The 17,790-nt window shown below is 42.3% G+C and overlaps 1 protein-coding gene across 1 annotated transcript in view; it reads left to right on the top strand.

Annotated features, from left to right (window-relative positions):
- The window catches only part of LOC112225629 (activin receptor type-2A), a 679,452-nt gene that overhangs the window by 7,381 nt on the left and 654,281 nt on the right, over positions 1-17,790 (top strand). The window contains exons 2-3 of the mRNA XM_024389747.2: positions 13,718-13,940; positions 17,243-17,355. Coding sequence (XP_024245515.1) covers positions 13,718-13,940; positions 17,243-17,355 — 336 coding nt within the window. The remainder of the gene's footprint in view (positions 1-13,717; positions 13,941-17,242; positions 17,356-17,790) is intronic.

Below are 17,790 nucleotides of genomic sequence, written 5' to 3'. Positions count from 1 at the left end.
AGTTTGTTACAACCAATTTATGGATGTGATTATGATATGCTATAGGTTAGGCCTTATTGTGCCCTATTCGGATGGGATTAGTTTTTACTGGGGGGGGGGTCGGGTCACACTTCCTCAATTCAAATATTATGCTGACACTATGGGAAATATGGTTTGGTATGGTTTAGAAACTTGGGAACCAAGCTGGAGTTATCAGTGGGGCCCTATCACATGGACATGTTGAAATACTGTATCTCCACACCTAGAATAAAAAGCTCCAGGCTTCAGTCATAACTGTCCATTTATTTTGGGGACAAAAGAAAGAATTACATGGGCCAATTTGGGGAAAAAACTAATCCCACCCGAATCGTCCTCTGGAATAACAGACATTCTTGAGTAATGATTACATAACCAACGTTCTCTAGTAATACTAGTCCCATGCGAGTAGGTCTATGCGATGCGAACATGTCACCTAACGAGAGCAAGGGTTGAGGGAATAGGGGATGTTTTTCCTAAACAAATGAGGGATTTCGGTAACAGAACTTTTCAGTCAGAAATGGCTGTTATTATGTTGCAGCTTCAGGAAAATGGACAGCGCGATAATACACTTCGATGATCTGTAGTAGTTGTTGCAATAGGAAGGAGAGAGACAACGGGTTCTAGTCACATAGCAAGGCAAGTCTCGGCCCGGCCCGGCACAATCAAATCAATTGCTGGTCAGACTCCCTCTAGTCAACTGTGAGTCTTAATTATTTAATCAAAGTGTGTGCTTAAAGCAGTAATAAGCTCATTGAATATGGCTAATTTGATTAAAACACATAGGATGTGTCAATATGGAAAAATACACGTTAAAATTTTTAGCTCAATCGATTGGTCAAGAGAACAGACGAGGGACAGCCCTATTTTGTATCACATATAGGATGATAGAGCACCCATCTCACAAGTCATTTCCTGGGGTTCGTTTTCTCTCTCCTTAAAAAAAAATCTGCACATACATATCAAGTTGTGATCTATAAAAGGAATGCTTAAACGACAAAAGACTTTGCCTCCCAGTCAACCGAACAAACCACCATCACATTCGTAGCATGCTAAGGAGTTGCCATAGCAGACAGTGGTGCAGGATGGCTTGTTTGTTGTTTCCTCAGATCATTATCAGAACTCTTGGAGTGTGCTCTGTGGGTCAGCGCTCAATGGCAAATTTCACAAATGAAAAGGTACAGGGATGACTTATGTAACTAGTTTATTTACCTTTCTTTTCAGGCAGGTTCCATAACTTGATAAATACTTTGACCTCAAATTGGATTATGATACTTTTCCCCCCCTCTTGCTGTGCTCACTGAGGTGGATTACAGTAACCAAGATGGTGTATGCCATACAATCATGGTGCTATGTATTATTTACATTCATCAGTTGTAGCTGAGAAGTCCAGATTCTTCACTATAAAGGGAAAATCAAATACAATGCCTTGTTTCATCAAGTATGCTCCTGTTCTTCAGGTCAGAGTGAGAACATTCTGTTGTTCTTCAGGTCAGAGTGAGAACATTCTGTTGTTCTTCAGGTCAGAGTGAGAACATTCTGTTGTTGTTCAGGTCAGAGTGAGAACATTCTGTTCTTCAGGTCAGAGTGAGAACATTCTGTTCTTCAGGTCAGAGTGAGAACATTCTGTTGTTCTTCAGGTCAGAGCGAGAGCATTCTGTTGTTCTTCAGGTCAGAGTGAGAACATTCTGTTCTTCAGGTCAGAGTGAGAACATTCTGTTGTTCTTCAGGTCAGAGTGAGAACATTCTGTTGTTCTTCAGGTCAGAGTGAGAACATTCTGTTGTTCTTCAGGTCAGAGTGAGAACATTCTGTTGTTCTTCAGGTCAGAGTGAGAACATTTTTTTCTCATCTGTAGTTTAGAATAGAGAATTAGTCCTAAAAAAGCATGGCATTTTAAACACTCATCAGACTCAACCTGCAGCACCCATAACACACACTGGGACTAAATGTGACACAACAGTTGGAGATGCACAGGGAAGGGTTCTATGGGGAAGTGCTCTATGGGCTGAAAGTTCCAGGCTCAATTCACAAGAGGAAGTTTGATGGGACTTAAAAGTAGGGCACTTAACTCTATGGACAGTGCAAGTGTTTTTTCAGCAAAGCTTTTTTATATTTTTGTAAAAATTGTCTTGACTTCTTAGAAATTGAATAGACGGAAAAGGTCCCCCTCTCGGAAAACAAATGGCATATTCTTAAAGCCTGTGTTGTCCTAATGCTGTTCGTCAGACACAAAGACTGCAGGCCCATTCATTCGTACTGTAAAACAGCTAAAAACAGTGATGATGTCAGATCCCGTAATCCTGGCTGGAATGTCCATCCAGCTCCAAGCAGGCTCTTGGGTCTCAGGCCCTGTCTGCTTATCACTCCAACTGGAAGAAGTGAGACATTATGTGCTCTGACAGAGATCAGGGGGAAACAATCACATTTTCAGCTGAAAGCAGTCCTGTTTTGTTAGTTTACTTTGAACAAAGCTATTTGGCCCCTCGTTTCTTAGCAGGAGTAACAGGTAGATCTAAATGCTCAGAAATGAGGACAGCGCTTTGCATACAAATGCCATGATATTAACTGAAACTTAGCTTGGATGAGGAATGAATGCACAACTACGACAGACTTCCATGGAGCCTACTTGTTTGGAACTGTTTGTACTCTAATGCCTGTAGTGTCACAGCCTGGGTCTAATTTTATAGTTTGTTGAAGTGATCAAAGCCATGAAAGGTGTCATCCATTAGATGCTGTGTTTATCAATTTGATATCAATAGTTGGTTGAACTTATCGAAACATCCCTTTTCCAGGACCCTGTCTTTCAAAGATAATACGTAAAAATCCAAATAACTTCACAGATCTTCGTTGTAAAGGGTTTTAACACTGTTTCCCATGCTTGTTCAATGAACCATAAACAATTCATGAACCTGTGGAATGGTCGTTAAGACACTAACAGCTTACAGACGGTAGGAAACTAAGTTCACAGTTATGAAAACTTTAGGACACTAAAGAGTCCTTTCTACTGACTCTGAAAAACACCAAAAGAAAAATGCCCAGGGTCCCTGCTCATATGCGTGAACGTGCCTTAGGCATGCTGCAAGGAGCCATGAGGACTGCAGATGTGCCCAGGGCAATGAATTGCAATGTCCGTACTGTGAGACGCCTAAGACAGCGCTACAGGGAGACAGGACGGACAGCTGATTGTGCTCGCAGTGGCAGACCACGTGTAACAACAGCTGCACAGGATCGGTACATCCGAAAATCACACCTGAGGAACAGGTACAGAATGGCAACAACTGCCCGAGTTACACCAGGAACGCACAATCCCTCCATCAGTGCTCAGACTGCAATAGGCTGAGAGAGGCTGGACTGAGGGCTTGTAGGCCTGTTGTAAGTCAGGTCCTCACCAGACATCACTCGCAACAATGTTGCCGATGGGCACAAATGCACCCTCCCAGGACCAGACAGGCCTGGCATGAAGTGCTCTTCACTGGCGAGTCGCAGTTTTGTCTCACCAGGGGTGACCCTCCAGCATGACAATGCCACCAGCCATACTGCTCGTTCTGTTTGTGATTTCCTGCAAGACAGGAATGCCAGTGTTCTGTCATGGCCAGCGAAGAGCCCGGATCTCAATCCCATTGAGCACGTCTGGGACCTGTTGGATCGGAGGGTGAGGGCTAGGGCCATTCCCCCCAGAAATGTCCAGGAACTTGCAGGTGCCTTGGTGGAAGAGAGGGGTAACACCTCACAGTAAGAACTGGCAAATCTGGTGCAGTCTATGAGGAGGAGATATACTGCAGTACTTAATCCAGCTGCTGGCCACACCAGATATTGACTGTTACTTTTGATTTTGATCCCCCCCTTTGTTTAGGGACACATTATTCAATTTCAGTTAGTCACATGTCTGTGGAACTTGTTCAGTTTGTCTCAGTTGTTGAATCTTGTTATGTTCATACGAATATTTACACATGTTAGGTTTGCGAAAATAAATGCAGTTGACCGTGAGATAATGTTTATTTTTTTGCTGAGTTTACATGTGTGAAACTCTTAAGTACGAGCTAAATGTATAACTGCACTTGTTTCGCATCCATGCCTGTTACACCCTGTGGAGATGGAGCACAAAAGAAAGTGTATTTTCTCCCCATTTGGCATCTTTTCAAAACACCCCCTCCTCCTCTCCCGCTAAATCCGGGCTGCCCCGGCCCGCGCTGGACTAGACAAGATAATCAGAGGAGTCTGCTACAGACAGGCTTGATGAGCTGGGGTTCTTACGCCATTTTGGTTGTGTCTGTGGCACCACCACATCTACAGAATATGCCAACTGTAGGGCCCCATAATGTTGGGCAACCAATCACAGCGCACCAATGGATAGCAACTGTACCAGGTTCCCATGAAGCAATTGTAATGACAGGTCCACCACAACATACCGAAGAATTTTGTGATTAGGGATAGGGAAAGGGGGATACCAATTAGCAAAAGGTAGTCTGTGTTAAATTTCATTGTGTATTAGAAACAGTTTGAGATCATTGTGAGAGGATTTTGCCACTGGTGGAATGGGGAATTGGGCTTTTCGGGAAAATATCAGTATGCAACAGTAACCAAAAGGTGCGAGGCTTAGCGTAGGGTCAATTGTATTGCTGTGCATTGCTGTTGTTTTCAGTAAGGGTTTCGAAAGATTGTTTTGATTATGTTTGGACCAATAGAGTAACCCTGCTGCTAGGGCTGGGCGATATGGCCAACACTTTATATCACAATATTAAAAAATTTAAAAAAGGATGGTATTTTGATGGTATTTTTAGTTTTTGAATAAGACATTTCTACATTTGCTTTATGAGTAGTGAGTGATCCTAGGGTGCTTTATGAGTATTGAGTGATCCTAGGGTGCTTTATGAGTATTGAGTGATCCTAGGGTGCTTTATGAGTAGTGAGTGATCCTAGGGTGCTTTATGAGTAGTGAGTGATCCTAGGGTGCTTTATGAGTAGTGAGTGATCCCAGGGTGGCAACACATACATTCTAAGTGATTTCAATGAGTCTTTCTCCATTCTGATGGTTTTATACTGTTCAATTCAACTTCAACCAAAACAAATTTCAGCACTTATCATTTCTGCATTTCCTGCACTCAATTGCAGTGGTAGAAAAAGTACCCAATTGTCATACTTGAGTAAAAGTAAAGATACGTTCATAGATATTACTAGAAAAATGTATTGAAAAAGTGAGTCACCCAGTAAAATCCTACTTGAGCAAAAGTATGAAAGTATTTGGTTTTAAATATTCTTAAATATCAAAAGTAAATGTAATTGATAAAATGTACTTAAGTGTCAAAGGTAAAAGTATAAATAATTTCAAATTCCTTATATTAAGCAAACCAGATGGCACCATTTTATTTTTTATTTTTTTATTTACAGATAGCCAGGGGCATTCTCCAACACTCAGACATAATTTACAAACAAGGAATTTGTGTTTAGCTAGTGCTCCAGATCAGAGGCAGTAGATGACCAGGGATGTCCTCTGTTTAGTTAGTCCTCCTGATCAGAGGCAGTAGATGACCAGGGATGTCCTCTGTTTAGTTAGTCCTCCTGATCAGAGGCAGTAGATGACCAGGGATGTCCTCTGTTTAGTGATTCCATCAGATCAGTGGCAGTAGATGACCAGGGATGTCCTCTGTTTAGTGATTCCATCAGATCAGTGGCAGTAGATGACCAGGGATGTCCTCTGTTTAGTTAGTCCTCCTGATCAGAGGCAGTAGATGACCAGGGATGTCTTCTGTTTAGTTAGTCCTCCTGATCAGAGGCAGTAGATGACCAGGGATGTCCTCTGTTTAGTGATTCCATCAGATCAGTGGCAGTAGATGACCAGGGATGTCCTCTGTTTAGTTAGTCCTCCTGATCAGAGGCAGTAGATGACCAGGGATGTCCTCTGTTTAGTGATTCCATCAGATCAGTGGCAGTAGATGACCAGGGATGTCCTCTGTTTAGTTAGTCCTCCTGATCAGAGGCAGTAGATGACCAGGGATGTCCTCTGTTTAGTGATTCCATCAGATCAGTGGCAGTAGATGACCAGGGATGTCCTCTGTTTAGTGAGTCTGCCAGATCAGAGGCAGTAGGGATGACCAGGGACGTCCTCTGTTTTGTGATTTCGTCAGATCAGAGGCAGTAGATGACCAGGGATGTCCTCTTGACAAGTGCTTGAATTGGACCATTTCCCTGTCCTGCTACGCATTCAAAATGTAACGAATACTTTCAGGTGTCAGGGAAAATGTATGGAGTAAAAAGTACAGTATTTTCTTCAGGAAGGTTGTGAAGTAAAAGTAAAAGTTGTCAAAAATAGTAAAGTACAGACACAAAAGAAACAACTTAAGTGGTACTTGAAAGTATTTTTACTTAAGTACTTTACACCACTGCTCATTTGAGGTCATTTCCACACTGCCACGTAGGGCTGCACACTGCCACTTAGGGCTGCACACTGCCACTTAGGGCTGCACACTGCCACTTAGGGCTGCACACTGCCACTTAGGGCTGCACACTGCCACTTAGGGCTGCACACTGCCACGTAGGGCTGCACACTGCCACGTAGGGCTGCACACTGCCACGTAGGGCTGCACACTGCCACGTAGGGCTGCACACTGCCACGTAGGGCTGCACACTGCCACGTAGGGCTGCACACTGCCACGTAGGGCTGCACACTGCCACGTAGGGCTGCTCACTGCCACGTAGGGCTGCACGATATGGGCAAATCATCTAGGACTTCTTTTTAACCAAATGTTGCAAATGCGATTTGACTTGTGAATTAGAGCAAAACTGTTGGAATCATGGAAATAGAATGACTATTCTAATTCTATATTTAGAATATAATAGTGGGCACTTTGAATACAGTGTTTGAGATGACAACGAATTAAAATGCCAGGGAAGAGTTACTGTGACAGGATAGGAACTAAAGTGTTGGTACGTGTTTCCTAGGGGACCCTATAAACCTTGGTTACATGCATGTTTTCTCTTCGATACTTATTGTAGCTAATTTATTCTTGCTTTGCATATTCCTCTTTGATTTAAGATACTGTTGCACAAACAACATACAGATTAGGTCTACACCATCACTGGTATTATCATGCTGTATTAAATAGCTACGTTTGCTCTGACTCAGTACGTTTATTAGCTAGCTAGCTATTACCATTAGCGGCAAACAATTAGCGTCTCACAAGATTTAGGGCAACGTGCTAAGAAAAGACAAACTAGCTGTTTGCTGATGTAAGAAACACAAACTAATAGTGTCACTATAGAACGCTAGTGGATTTATATTAAGAAGCAAAGTGAAAACAGCATCGTTGTATGTACTGCATTTACCATGCAGACTGAATGCAAGTGTCTCTGGTTGAGGAACATCAAATGTGCTTTTTGAGTGACAGGGGGTGTGGCTAAGTCTGGAAAGTGGCGCAGAGCGAGATGATTCAATTAGCGAAACAAACTGAAAATTGACATTACACATGGCGTATCACATTTATCAAACCAAACATTCAAATAACGGTATAGAAGGTCAAGTAAAAACCCAAACCGGTCCATGCATCAATACCGGTATATCATAAAATACGGTATACCGCCCAGTGCTACCTGCTGCCTCCGACATGATTTCCAGTCAGTCTCCAGGCCATGTATTTCAGAAGAAGGTTTAGGCTAGGGGTTGAGTGAGAATAGTCAAGTCTAATGGAGAATATATTTTTTTTTGTGTTGGCTCCCAGTCCGTACAGCATTGTTGCAGGTCTTGCCCAATCCAACTATCCCACATTAGTCAATAAACTAAATGTGATTTTTGAACAGGGCCCTTTGTGATTTGTGTTAAGCGCCTTGGTCAATTTGTCTGTTTCAATTTGCTGGTCCAGATCTGTAATCATGGCACAGGGACTCCGACAGATGATGTGCATCTTGGGCTGTGTCTTCCTCCTACTCCACCATGCGTGGATGTGACAGTAATTCCGAAAGATTCACTGTAATCCTGATGAGGGCAACTTGTGTCTTCGGAAATAATCCCCAGGATTTATGCCCACTGAGGGGCAATTAGCTAATTAATTCCCTCCCAAAATAATTTTCTTCAGCCATGCCGCCACAGACTGCAGAGCACCATTTGTTTTTTTTTAATGAGCCATTATGTTGTTCTTGTTTTAACGTCGTTTACCCTTGGATGAATATGAATGAGGAAATCAGGGCTGTTCTTGGACTAGGGCCATGAGTAATGAAGAAATGGATCTGATGTGCTCAGTGTAAGCAAAGTGGCCTCTTGTTAGTGGTGTAAAATACTTAAGTAGAAATACTTTAAGTACTACTTAAGTTGTTTTTTTTTGGGGGGGTGGGGGTGTATCTGTTAAAGTTAAATAAAGGTTACATTTAAACATTTTAAAAATCAGTACTCTACTGTTTATATTTTTGACTACTTTTAGTTCACTACATTCCTAAAGAAAATGATGTAGTTTTTACTCCACAAATTTTCCCTGAGACCCAAAAGTACTAGTTACATTTTGAATGATTAGAAGGCCAGGAAAATGGTCTGATTCACGCACTTATCAAAAGAACATCACTACTGCCTCTGATCTGTCCGACTCACTAAGCACATGCTTCGTTTGTACATTATGTCTGAGTGTTGAAGCTGCCCCAGGCTATCTGTAAATAAATAAATAAGAAAATTAGGTTGTCTGGTTTACTTAAGAAATTAGAAATAATTTATACCTTTACTTTTTTATTCTTAAATATATTTAAAAGCAAATACTTTTACTCAAGTAGTATTTTCCCGGTGACTTTCACTTTTATTTGAGTCATTTTCTATTAAGGTATCTTTACTTTTACTCAAGTATGACAATTAGGAATTGTTCTATACTTCCTGTTGTTGGCTATTTTTGAATGCATACATTCAGATGCTATCTTCTTCCCCATAGCAGCACTGCTCTGTCTAAGATGTCCCATTGCCTTTGGCTGCTGTACAATAAAATAAAGTTAATTTGAAAAGCAATTAGAACATGAAAAAATTGCATATTATGTTTATAAAATAATTCCCGCTACTTTAAAGGTAAGATGGTTTTAAACAATTACATTTACGGGTAAATAGTTAAAAAAAAAAAATATTAATACTGACCGCGTCCGCTCAGATTCAAAGTGGTTGATGTGCGGTGTGCAACAGGCTGTCCTTTGCTCTCCGGTCTTGATCTGAACGAAACGTGCCTCGAGTATGTCGACAGAATCAAGCTTTTATGTTAATTATCCTTCATTAGCCTATATTTAAGGAATTAAAAGTCTCAAAGGTTGGCCACATTTTCTGGCGCCTCCTTCATGTCAGCATCTGTTTGGACAAGGCGGCAGGTAGCCTAGTGGTTAGAGTGTTGGGCCAGTAACTGTAAAGGTTGTTAGATCAAATCCCCGACCTGACAAGGGAAAAATCTGTCGTTCTGACCCTGAACAAGGCAGTTCCTAGGCTGTCATTGTAAATAAGAATTTGTTCGTAACTGACTTGCCTAGTTAAATAAAGGTTAAAAGAAAAACATGAGATTTTAATATTATTCCAATGTTGACCTCTGATCCAATTCTGACTGGGGTAATTGTTTCATATTGTGATTTGTGTGTGATTCAAAAAATTTTTACTTCTCGGTTCGGACAACTTAAATCTACAGTATCGGACAACTTAAATCTACAATATCTTCTTGTCCGACAATTTTTTTTTTTTTAATGTTAATGTCGAGCCCTGATGTTTAGCTGGCACTGTGTTGTCGCTCATCATTGTTTGTCAGCACAAACATGACTGTAGGTCCTGACTCCCTGGGCCAAGCATGATTGTAGGTCCTGACTCTCTGGGCCAAACATCACTGTAGGTCCTGACTCCCTGGGCCAAACATCACTGTAGGTCCTGACTCTCTGGGCCAAACATCACTGTAGGTCCTGACCACAGGAGGCTGCTGAGGATAGAAAAGCTCATAATAATGGCCGGAACAGAGCAAATGGAATGGCATCAAACACCTGGAAACCATGTGTTTGATGTATTTAATACCATTCCAATGACTCCCTGTGCCAAACGTCACCATTGTAGGTCCTTGCTTCCTGTGATATGGTAGATATATGTGACCGACCGGCTCGATTCGGTCTTATGTAGCAAAATTAGATTGTGTTTTTTACATTGAATAAATGTAGAGACTCATAGCTAGAACACGGTATATCATACACTACAGTTGAGGAACAATGGGAAAGTAATTCTGCTTTGAAAGTTGATTAACTTCTAACCTCACTTTTGAGAAAATGGCCCTTGCATATTTTGGTACCTACTGGAGAGCTCTTCTTTGTCTACACCCATTCAGCATTGTTCACACCTTTTTAAGCTTTAGCCCCACCCATCTCTTTTAAGGATTCACATGTGAGGCTATGTACTAAACAACCAAAGATTTCACGACTAAAGGCTGGCTTATACTATGGGTGTGTTTGTAAATGTAATCTGGAGTGCCAGAGTGTGCTCTGGGTGTTCATAAACTCAGAGGGTTGTCAGATTGTCCGTTCGTAAATTCTGAGCGTTTCGCTCTCGGAACGTTCAGAGCGCACACTGGATGCTCTGGCCGAAAAGCAGGGTTGATCTGAGCGTTCTGACCTAACAACAGCAGTCAAGCACCCAAGCTAACTGGCAAACGTTGGCTAGCTAGCTAGCTACTTCCAGATACAAATGAGAAAACACCCAACTCTGACCATTTTACTTGTCCTAGCAGAGCTCGTTAGGCTGTTTTTATGTTATCCAGAGCATTGGTGACTGCAACTGTGCTGCTGGCAACAATTTAGTTAAGCGTTTTTGCCAACGTTTACTGACACAGGCCATATTCAATGTGTGTGGAGCATTCATAAATGTGTCAGTTATTCTGTGCTCTGGCACACTCAGACTAGAGTGCTTTGAAATTGGAGTAGATAGCCAGAGCGAATTTACCCGCTACGTCCATCAACAGTTGACGCGTTGACATCATGAACATTCTATTGAAATGGTCACTTGGATAGTGGAGTCTTTTGTTTATACATGTAGCTAGCTAGCTAAACAGTGAACCATAATCCCAACTCATAACGTTACTACCCTCCATGAATCTGCAGGAAGCTAACCAACCAGGTTCAATGTTACAGTAGCTAACATTAGGCTAAAACTAGCAATGCTAAGACAGGAATAATATTACTACACAGATCATACACGTAATTTTAGCTACCTAGCCAGCCAGCTAATGTTAGCTATCTAGCTAACAGTACACTAACTTGAAATTAAAATGACTTTCTGATCAAATTAGAAACGTGTAATATCTGAAAATGTAGCTAGCTAGACTCTCTTACCTGTGTACATGGATGGTCGCTTCTCTCTCTCTGTCACGGATGCCATGGTTGATCTTAGTTTGAAGATGTAATCTGGAGACAGGTGTTTTATACAAGAGCCTTCTGTGTGTTCTCTTTTTGACTCCGTCTGCATATTTGCAATCAAACACCAGAATGTTCTCCATCTCCTTAGCTATCACACTCTAATTCCACTGATTTCAAAACTCGGTTCTCCAGAAAGTGGAGATTAACACTTATGCACTTCTACTACGTGATATCATTTTAAAAAAGCAGCGTTAGAAAGGATTACCTACACATATTGACCAGCTCATATTATAGACAGAAGCGTGCTACATGGCAGACCAATCCAAACTCCTCTCTCGGCATGCCCAGCCCACTCATATTCTCAGCCAATCATGGCTAGCGAGAAGGTTGCCGTCTTTTTCTGTGGCTAAACCCACTCGGCTTGTAATTTTAACAATTGCACATATAAGTTCACATGTTCCAGAAGGCATTTCTGTCACAAAAACACATTTAGAAGGGCCCACGTTCAAATGGCTCTCCTGTGAAGTAGTGAGGCACAACGTATGCCTAGTTTCCTGAAATTAGTCACATATCTCTCCCGCTCACTTTCTCTCCCTGTTTTTTCAATACCTGCTCTCTCATTTTCTCTCTCTCTCTCTCTCCTTCTGTCTCTCAAAATATCTCTGTACTTTTTAAATGAGGAATTATTTGAAACTAAGGATGTGTTGTATTTTTAACCCCAAGGACAACATGTGTTAAGAATAGACTTAGATTAGATACGTAGGCTTAACAGTAGCATTTTATACCTTCTGAGCTAAATCAAGCCGACAAGCCTATTTATAGAAAGCTTTCTATGCCTAAACTGTTAGTTCTCCTCTATTTGGTACTCCGAGAGAGAGAGGTCTTTACATGCTCATTGGTGTGTCAGAGCCTCTGTTCTCTGTCTTAGCAAGAATAAGTTGTCAATCCACACCCACCACATCCTTTAGCTGAATAAGCCTTGTTTTTGTCGGTCAGTGTTAGGCCTACTTCTTGAGGTTTTGTCAGGGTTAACCACAAAACCAGCTCATGTTGTTTCATAAACAATATGGTACCCTCAGGCTGTTTTGTACTTTAAATTCAATATCCTTTCCCCCCCAGTTATTTAGATAAGAATAAGTGTCAAGGATTAAATTGAAAATATAGATCATTTTTGTTTGGCCTTTTTGGTGTCTGAGAGGGTCTAGCTCATTCCCCTTTTAAAGGACCCATGAGCACCAACAAGGGAAATTCGTAGGAGCATATCAAATTGGGTGTCAAATGAAAGCTAAGAGTGTGTATTTTGGGGAAAATGAAGGCATAGATTCATTTTTCAACCCTTTCCCTTTTCAGGTAAAAGGCTTTGATTTCTAAACGGATAACAAAAACTGTTTTCTGTAATTTTAAGAAATATTGCCTCGTACTTCTGTTACTTTAAGACATTTTTAAGTTTCTCTCCCTCATGAGGGATAATGAAAGTTTACAAAAGTAACAAGTAATGGTAGACTATCAGATTTTATGAGTTTTAATCACGTAATAATTAATAAACAAATTGAAATCAGTAAAATCACAAAAACAAGTTGGTATGTCTACCGTAGACCTATCAATTAGTTATAGCGATTTGACTGATTTCCATTGTTAAAACTCATAATTCCTACCTGTCTTGTTCCATAGCCTACCTGTTCTACAGCCTACCTGTTCTACAGCCTACCTGTTCTATGGTCGACCATATGCGTGACAGTACATTATTGGTAATTGTTTGATTGACTCGTGTAGCGTGGGTTGTACAGCTCCGAGCACACTGTCAGGCCTAGACCAGTGGGCTAAATGATTGTTGTGCCCCATTACCCTCCTGGACCTATCAAACATAATCATTAACAAGTCATATTAAGGCCTGCCAGGGCCAGAAATTTTCCCACACAGCATTTGAAGACTGTGTCGGTCTCTAGAGGGACACACTCGTCACCACTGGTTAATTACAGGGATGGTAAGGCTTCACACTGTAGGGGGGCGATGACTGTTATCTGTCCTGGAATACTCCTGCACTGGGCAGAGAGGGACATCATCTGTGCATTGCTTCATGAGAGCAATAGATAAGTAGTAGATGAAAAGAACATGAAACAAATAGGACATACTGTATGATGCTACACTGTAGACAGGGCTGGCCCAACATGAGCGCTGTTGATGTGCAGGACGCAGTATTTTATTTTTTATGTGCTTCCTTCGATCTTGTTTCTGTGTTTTGAACGCCATTAAATCGATTCTCCCAAATGTATTTATTACATCAACTCATTTACCGTAAAACAAGACTTCTGTTCAACATTCACCTTTAAAAATCTGATCAAGTGTCTCCATATCTCTATTTCTCAGGGGCGATCCTGGGTCGGACCGAAACACAGGAGTGTGTCCACTATAACTACAACCCCAACCCTGCTGCCATCCAGGAGAACCGAGGGAACCGCAGTGGCATCGAGACGTGTGCCGGGGAGAAGGACAAGCGGAGACACTGTTTCGCCACCTGGAGGAACGTGTCGGGAATCGTAGATATCGTAAAGCAGGGCTGTTGGCTGGATGATACCAACTGCTATGACAGGTAGGGCCTATTGCATCAGGGCTCTGTGGTGGGTTTTTATAACATTTGTGATCTGTTACAACACACCAATGACACGGTGGAATGATTAAGTGTGTCATTGGTGTGTTGCAATGTGTCACAAATGTTATCAGTATATCAGTGAAAACTATTCTTATAGGCCTCTATAGGATCTCCATTCTATGTGAGGACTTGGTCGTTCCATGAATATGATGTTAAAGGCGTCGAATGGGGAGCAAGAGAAATCATGTGTTCCTGTGTTCCAATGCTCATACTAACCGTACTATTTGTGATGTAAATTGAGTATGTAGTCTGCTTATTGGTCATAGTATCGATAGAGTTAGTATGCTTATTGGTCATAGTATGGATAGAGTTAGTATGCTTATTGGTCATAGTATGGATAGAGTTAGTATGTCAAAAGTTCCCGGATGTCGTACTAAATTCGCCAAAATACGAAGTATACAAGCAGTGGACACTATTTTCTTGCTTTTAGGGCCCATAATGCATTTCTTCAGAAAATGGTCGTAACTTCACAACGTTTTCAGATGTAAAAAAAGAAATGTCTGAGAATATGCAGCCGAAGTCCGACGAGAGCGGACACAATTTCATTGCTTCAACTGTTGAGCGATATAATGACTTTTCAAATAAGTTACGTTGGCTGACAATTTGTTAGCTACGCTATCCTTACAAACCGCAGCATACCATTACAGCAGTATGAACCGGTATGTTAGCTAAGCTACCTAATGTTAGTTGCCTACTAATACGTCAAACTTGCCAGTATATTAACTACATGTCATTCTTAGCATAGCTAAGTGGCTCAGTCGTTGAGCGTTCTCAATGGTCATTGTTAATTCGCTCTGGCAATCTACTCCGATTTCTGAGTACTCTCGTCTGAGTGTGCCAGAGTGCAGAATAACTGATGAACGCTCAACACCTGTTGAATATGGTCAATGTCAGTAAACGTTGGCAAAAAAAGCATAATTAAATTATTTCCAGCAGCGCAGTTACAGTCACCAACGTTCTGGATAACATGAAAACAGCCTAACCAGCTCTGCTAGGGAGAGTAAAATGGTCAGAGTTGGGTGTTCTTTCGTTTGTGTCTGGAAGTAGCTAGCAAGCTTTCCAACGTTAGCTTGGGTGCTTGACTGCCATTGTGAGGTCAGCATGCTCTGATCAACCATACTCCACGGCCAGAGCGTCCATTGACGTGCGCTCCGAGAGCAATACGCTCTTAACTTACGAACGGACAGTCTGACACCGCTCTGAATTTACGAACTCCCAGAGCGCACTCCAGATTGAAGTTACGAACACACCGAAGTCGTAAAATGTCTAGCTAGTAATTTGTTATGCTAACAAGCTAGCAAGAGGTTGCATAGTAACAGCATCCACTTCCGGTAGACAGGCGACGCGCTAGTACTCTCAACTGAAAGGATACCTTTTGTTTACATTATACTAAAATGAACTAATAGTATGTAGTATATACTCATTAAGTATGTAATATACAGAATGTTAGTATGGTTATTTGAAGACCGCTCTGGTTCCTTGCCAACTGTTTTAAAATGGCAGCATCAGCCGTCTCAACTTGTTCTAACAGCTACACTACCGTGATAAGCAATTGAGCTTCTTCTCAAGTGATTTAAGACCTGCAATGTTTTTTTGAAACAAGCTAGGCCTAGATGTTTGCATATTGCCCTCTGAGCCAGAACAGACTGAGATGGAGAGATCTTTTATTTTTCCTCACTAAGGGTCTTATGTTTTGAGCCTCTCTTCAGTTACCATGCTGTTTCTTGTAAGCTTTGCTCTCCATCCAAATCATATTTTATTTGTCACATACACATATTTAGCAAATGTTATTGCAGGTGTAGAGAAATGCTTGTGTTGCTAGCTCCAACAGTGCTGTAGTATCTAACAATTCACAACAATACACACAAATCCATTTCACCGTATTGTGATATCTTCTCAGCTACCCATGCAACATGTCAGCTAGCCTAGCATTACCAGAAACATTTAATTGTATAGCGTGCGAGAGCCCAGGCCCAGAAAGGCTGAGTTACCTGGTCCTCTTGTCTTAACATGCCGTTGAACTAGAGCCCAGGCCCAGAAAGGCTGAGTTACCTGGTCCTCTTGTCTTAACATGCCGTTGAACCCCTTTACCTCCCAACTGCAGCAACAGCTCCCACCTGCAGCAACCGGATCCATGTATTTTTCAAGTGTGGCGTGCTTCCATGTTATTACTAAATGTAGAGCAACAGGTAGCTCTGACCGCACCGTGTGGCAGCTAACTGTGACCGTGCGGCGGCTAACTGTGACCGTGCGGCGGCTAACTGTGACCGTGCGGCTAACTGACCGTGCGGCGGCTAACTGTGACCGTGCGGCGGCTAACTGTGACCGTGACTGTGACCGTGCGGCATCTAACTGTGACCATGCGGCATCTAACTGTGACCGTGCGGCATCTAACTGTGACCGTGCGGCATCTAACTGTGACCGCGCGGCAGCAGCTAACTCTGACCGCGCGGCGGCAGCTAACTGTGACCGCGCGGCGGCAGCTAACTGTGACCGCGCGGCGGCAGCTAACTGTGACCGCGCGGCGGCAGCTAACTCTGACCGCGCCGTGAGGCAGCTAACTCTGACCGCGCCGTGAGGCAGCTAACTCTGACCGCGCCGTGAGGCAGCTAACTCTGACCGCGCCGTGAGGCAGCTAACTCTGACCGCGCGTGCGGCAGCTAACTCTGACCGCGCCGGCGGCAGCTAACTCTGACCGCGCCGTGAGGCAGCTTACCGGCAGGTGCGTGCTCTACATGTAACATATAAACAACGGCCAAACGGTCTGGCTGCTTTTCTTTTCTTGGAGTGAACACTGCTCGTTGGGTTTCTGCTTGAGCTAATAAGCTTGTTTATCTATTTGGGGCAGTTCAGAGAACGGAGTGTTTCTTTGATGTGGTTTAACTGCCATGGAATGTAAAGTTTGTCAGTTAATGTAGAATTCTTATGTTTTTTTTTCCTTCCCAACCAACATGGTGAAACACAAAAGAATAAAGTTGTTTACAGGAAGTAACATACTGTACCTACAACAACGGGAACTACAGCATCATAAGGGCCAAGCACTTGAACTTGAGTTTTTTTTTTTACATCCTATACCTGTATCGCCCCGGTCTGAAACTCAAGGATAGTTATCAAATTCTGAAAGAAAAGCTTTTTTTTGTTGGTATACAATTGTAACACAAAGAAACCAAATAAGTTACAAAAGTGTGGTCTTTCCAACATGATTGTGACACTGACAGCATCGTCTCGCACTTGTTTTTCAGTACTGAATGTGTGGAGAAGAAAGAGAGCCCAGACGTGTTCTTCTGCTGCTGTGAAGGAAACATGTGTAATGACAAGTTTGTCTACACTCCCGACAACACACAAGCTGTTCAGAGTAAGTTCTGGGTTTGTCTCTGCGTACCCGTGTGCATGTGTGCGTGTGTGTGACACCATATGAACTGAAAAATCTGTTATGCTGAAATCCTAAATGCAACTTTTTGTCTCATATTAACGACACAATAAATAACCCAATCCGTTAATTTTCTCACATTACGTAACACTGAACGTTCTGCTGTGGTGTGGTTTTATGTTGGTATGCCCAGGTCTAGGAAGTGTGTGCCATTGCGTGTCGGACCGTGTTCTGTGTGGCTGCTTGTGTGTCATTCCTCAGGGATTGCTGTGTTTTTCAGATTAAAGGGGCTGGTCTATCCTCATTATCCCTGTTGAGCTAACGGGCCTCACTGCTAAACATCCTCTTAGCAGGAGGAGGAATGCAGTGACTCAGTCAGAGGAGGTTTAGCTAGCTGGGCAGGGGCACACTGACATCAGC

This window comes from Oncorhynchus tshawytscha, linkage group LG26 (genome assembly GCF_018296145.1).
Source record: "Oncorhynchus tshawytscha isolate Ot180627B linkage group LG26, Otsh_v2.0, whole genome shotgun sequence".
Lineage (NCBI taxonomy): Eukaryota > Metazoa > Chordata > Actinopteri > Salmoniformes > Salmonidae > Oncorhynchus > Oncorhynchus tshawytscha.
Note: the sequence above shows the minus strand (reverse complement) of the source record. Positions and strands in the feature narration are given on the sequence as shown.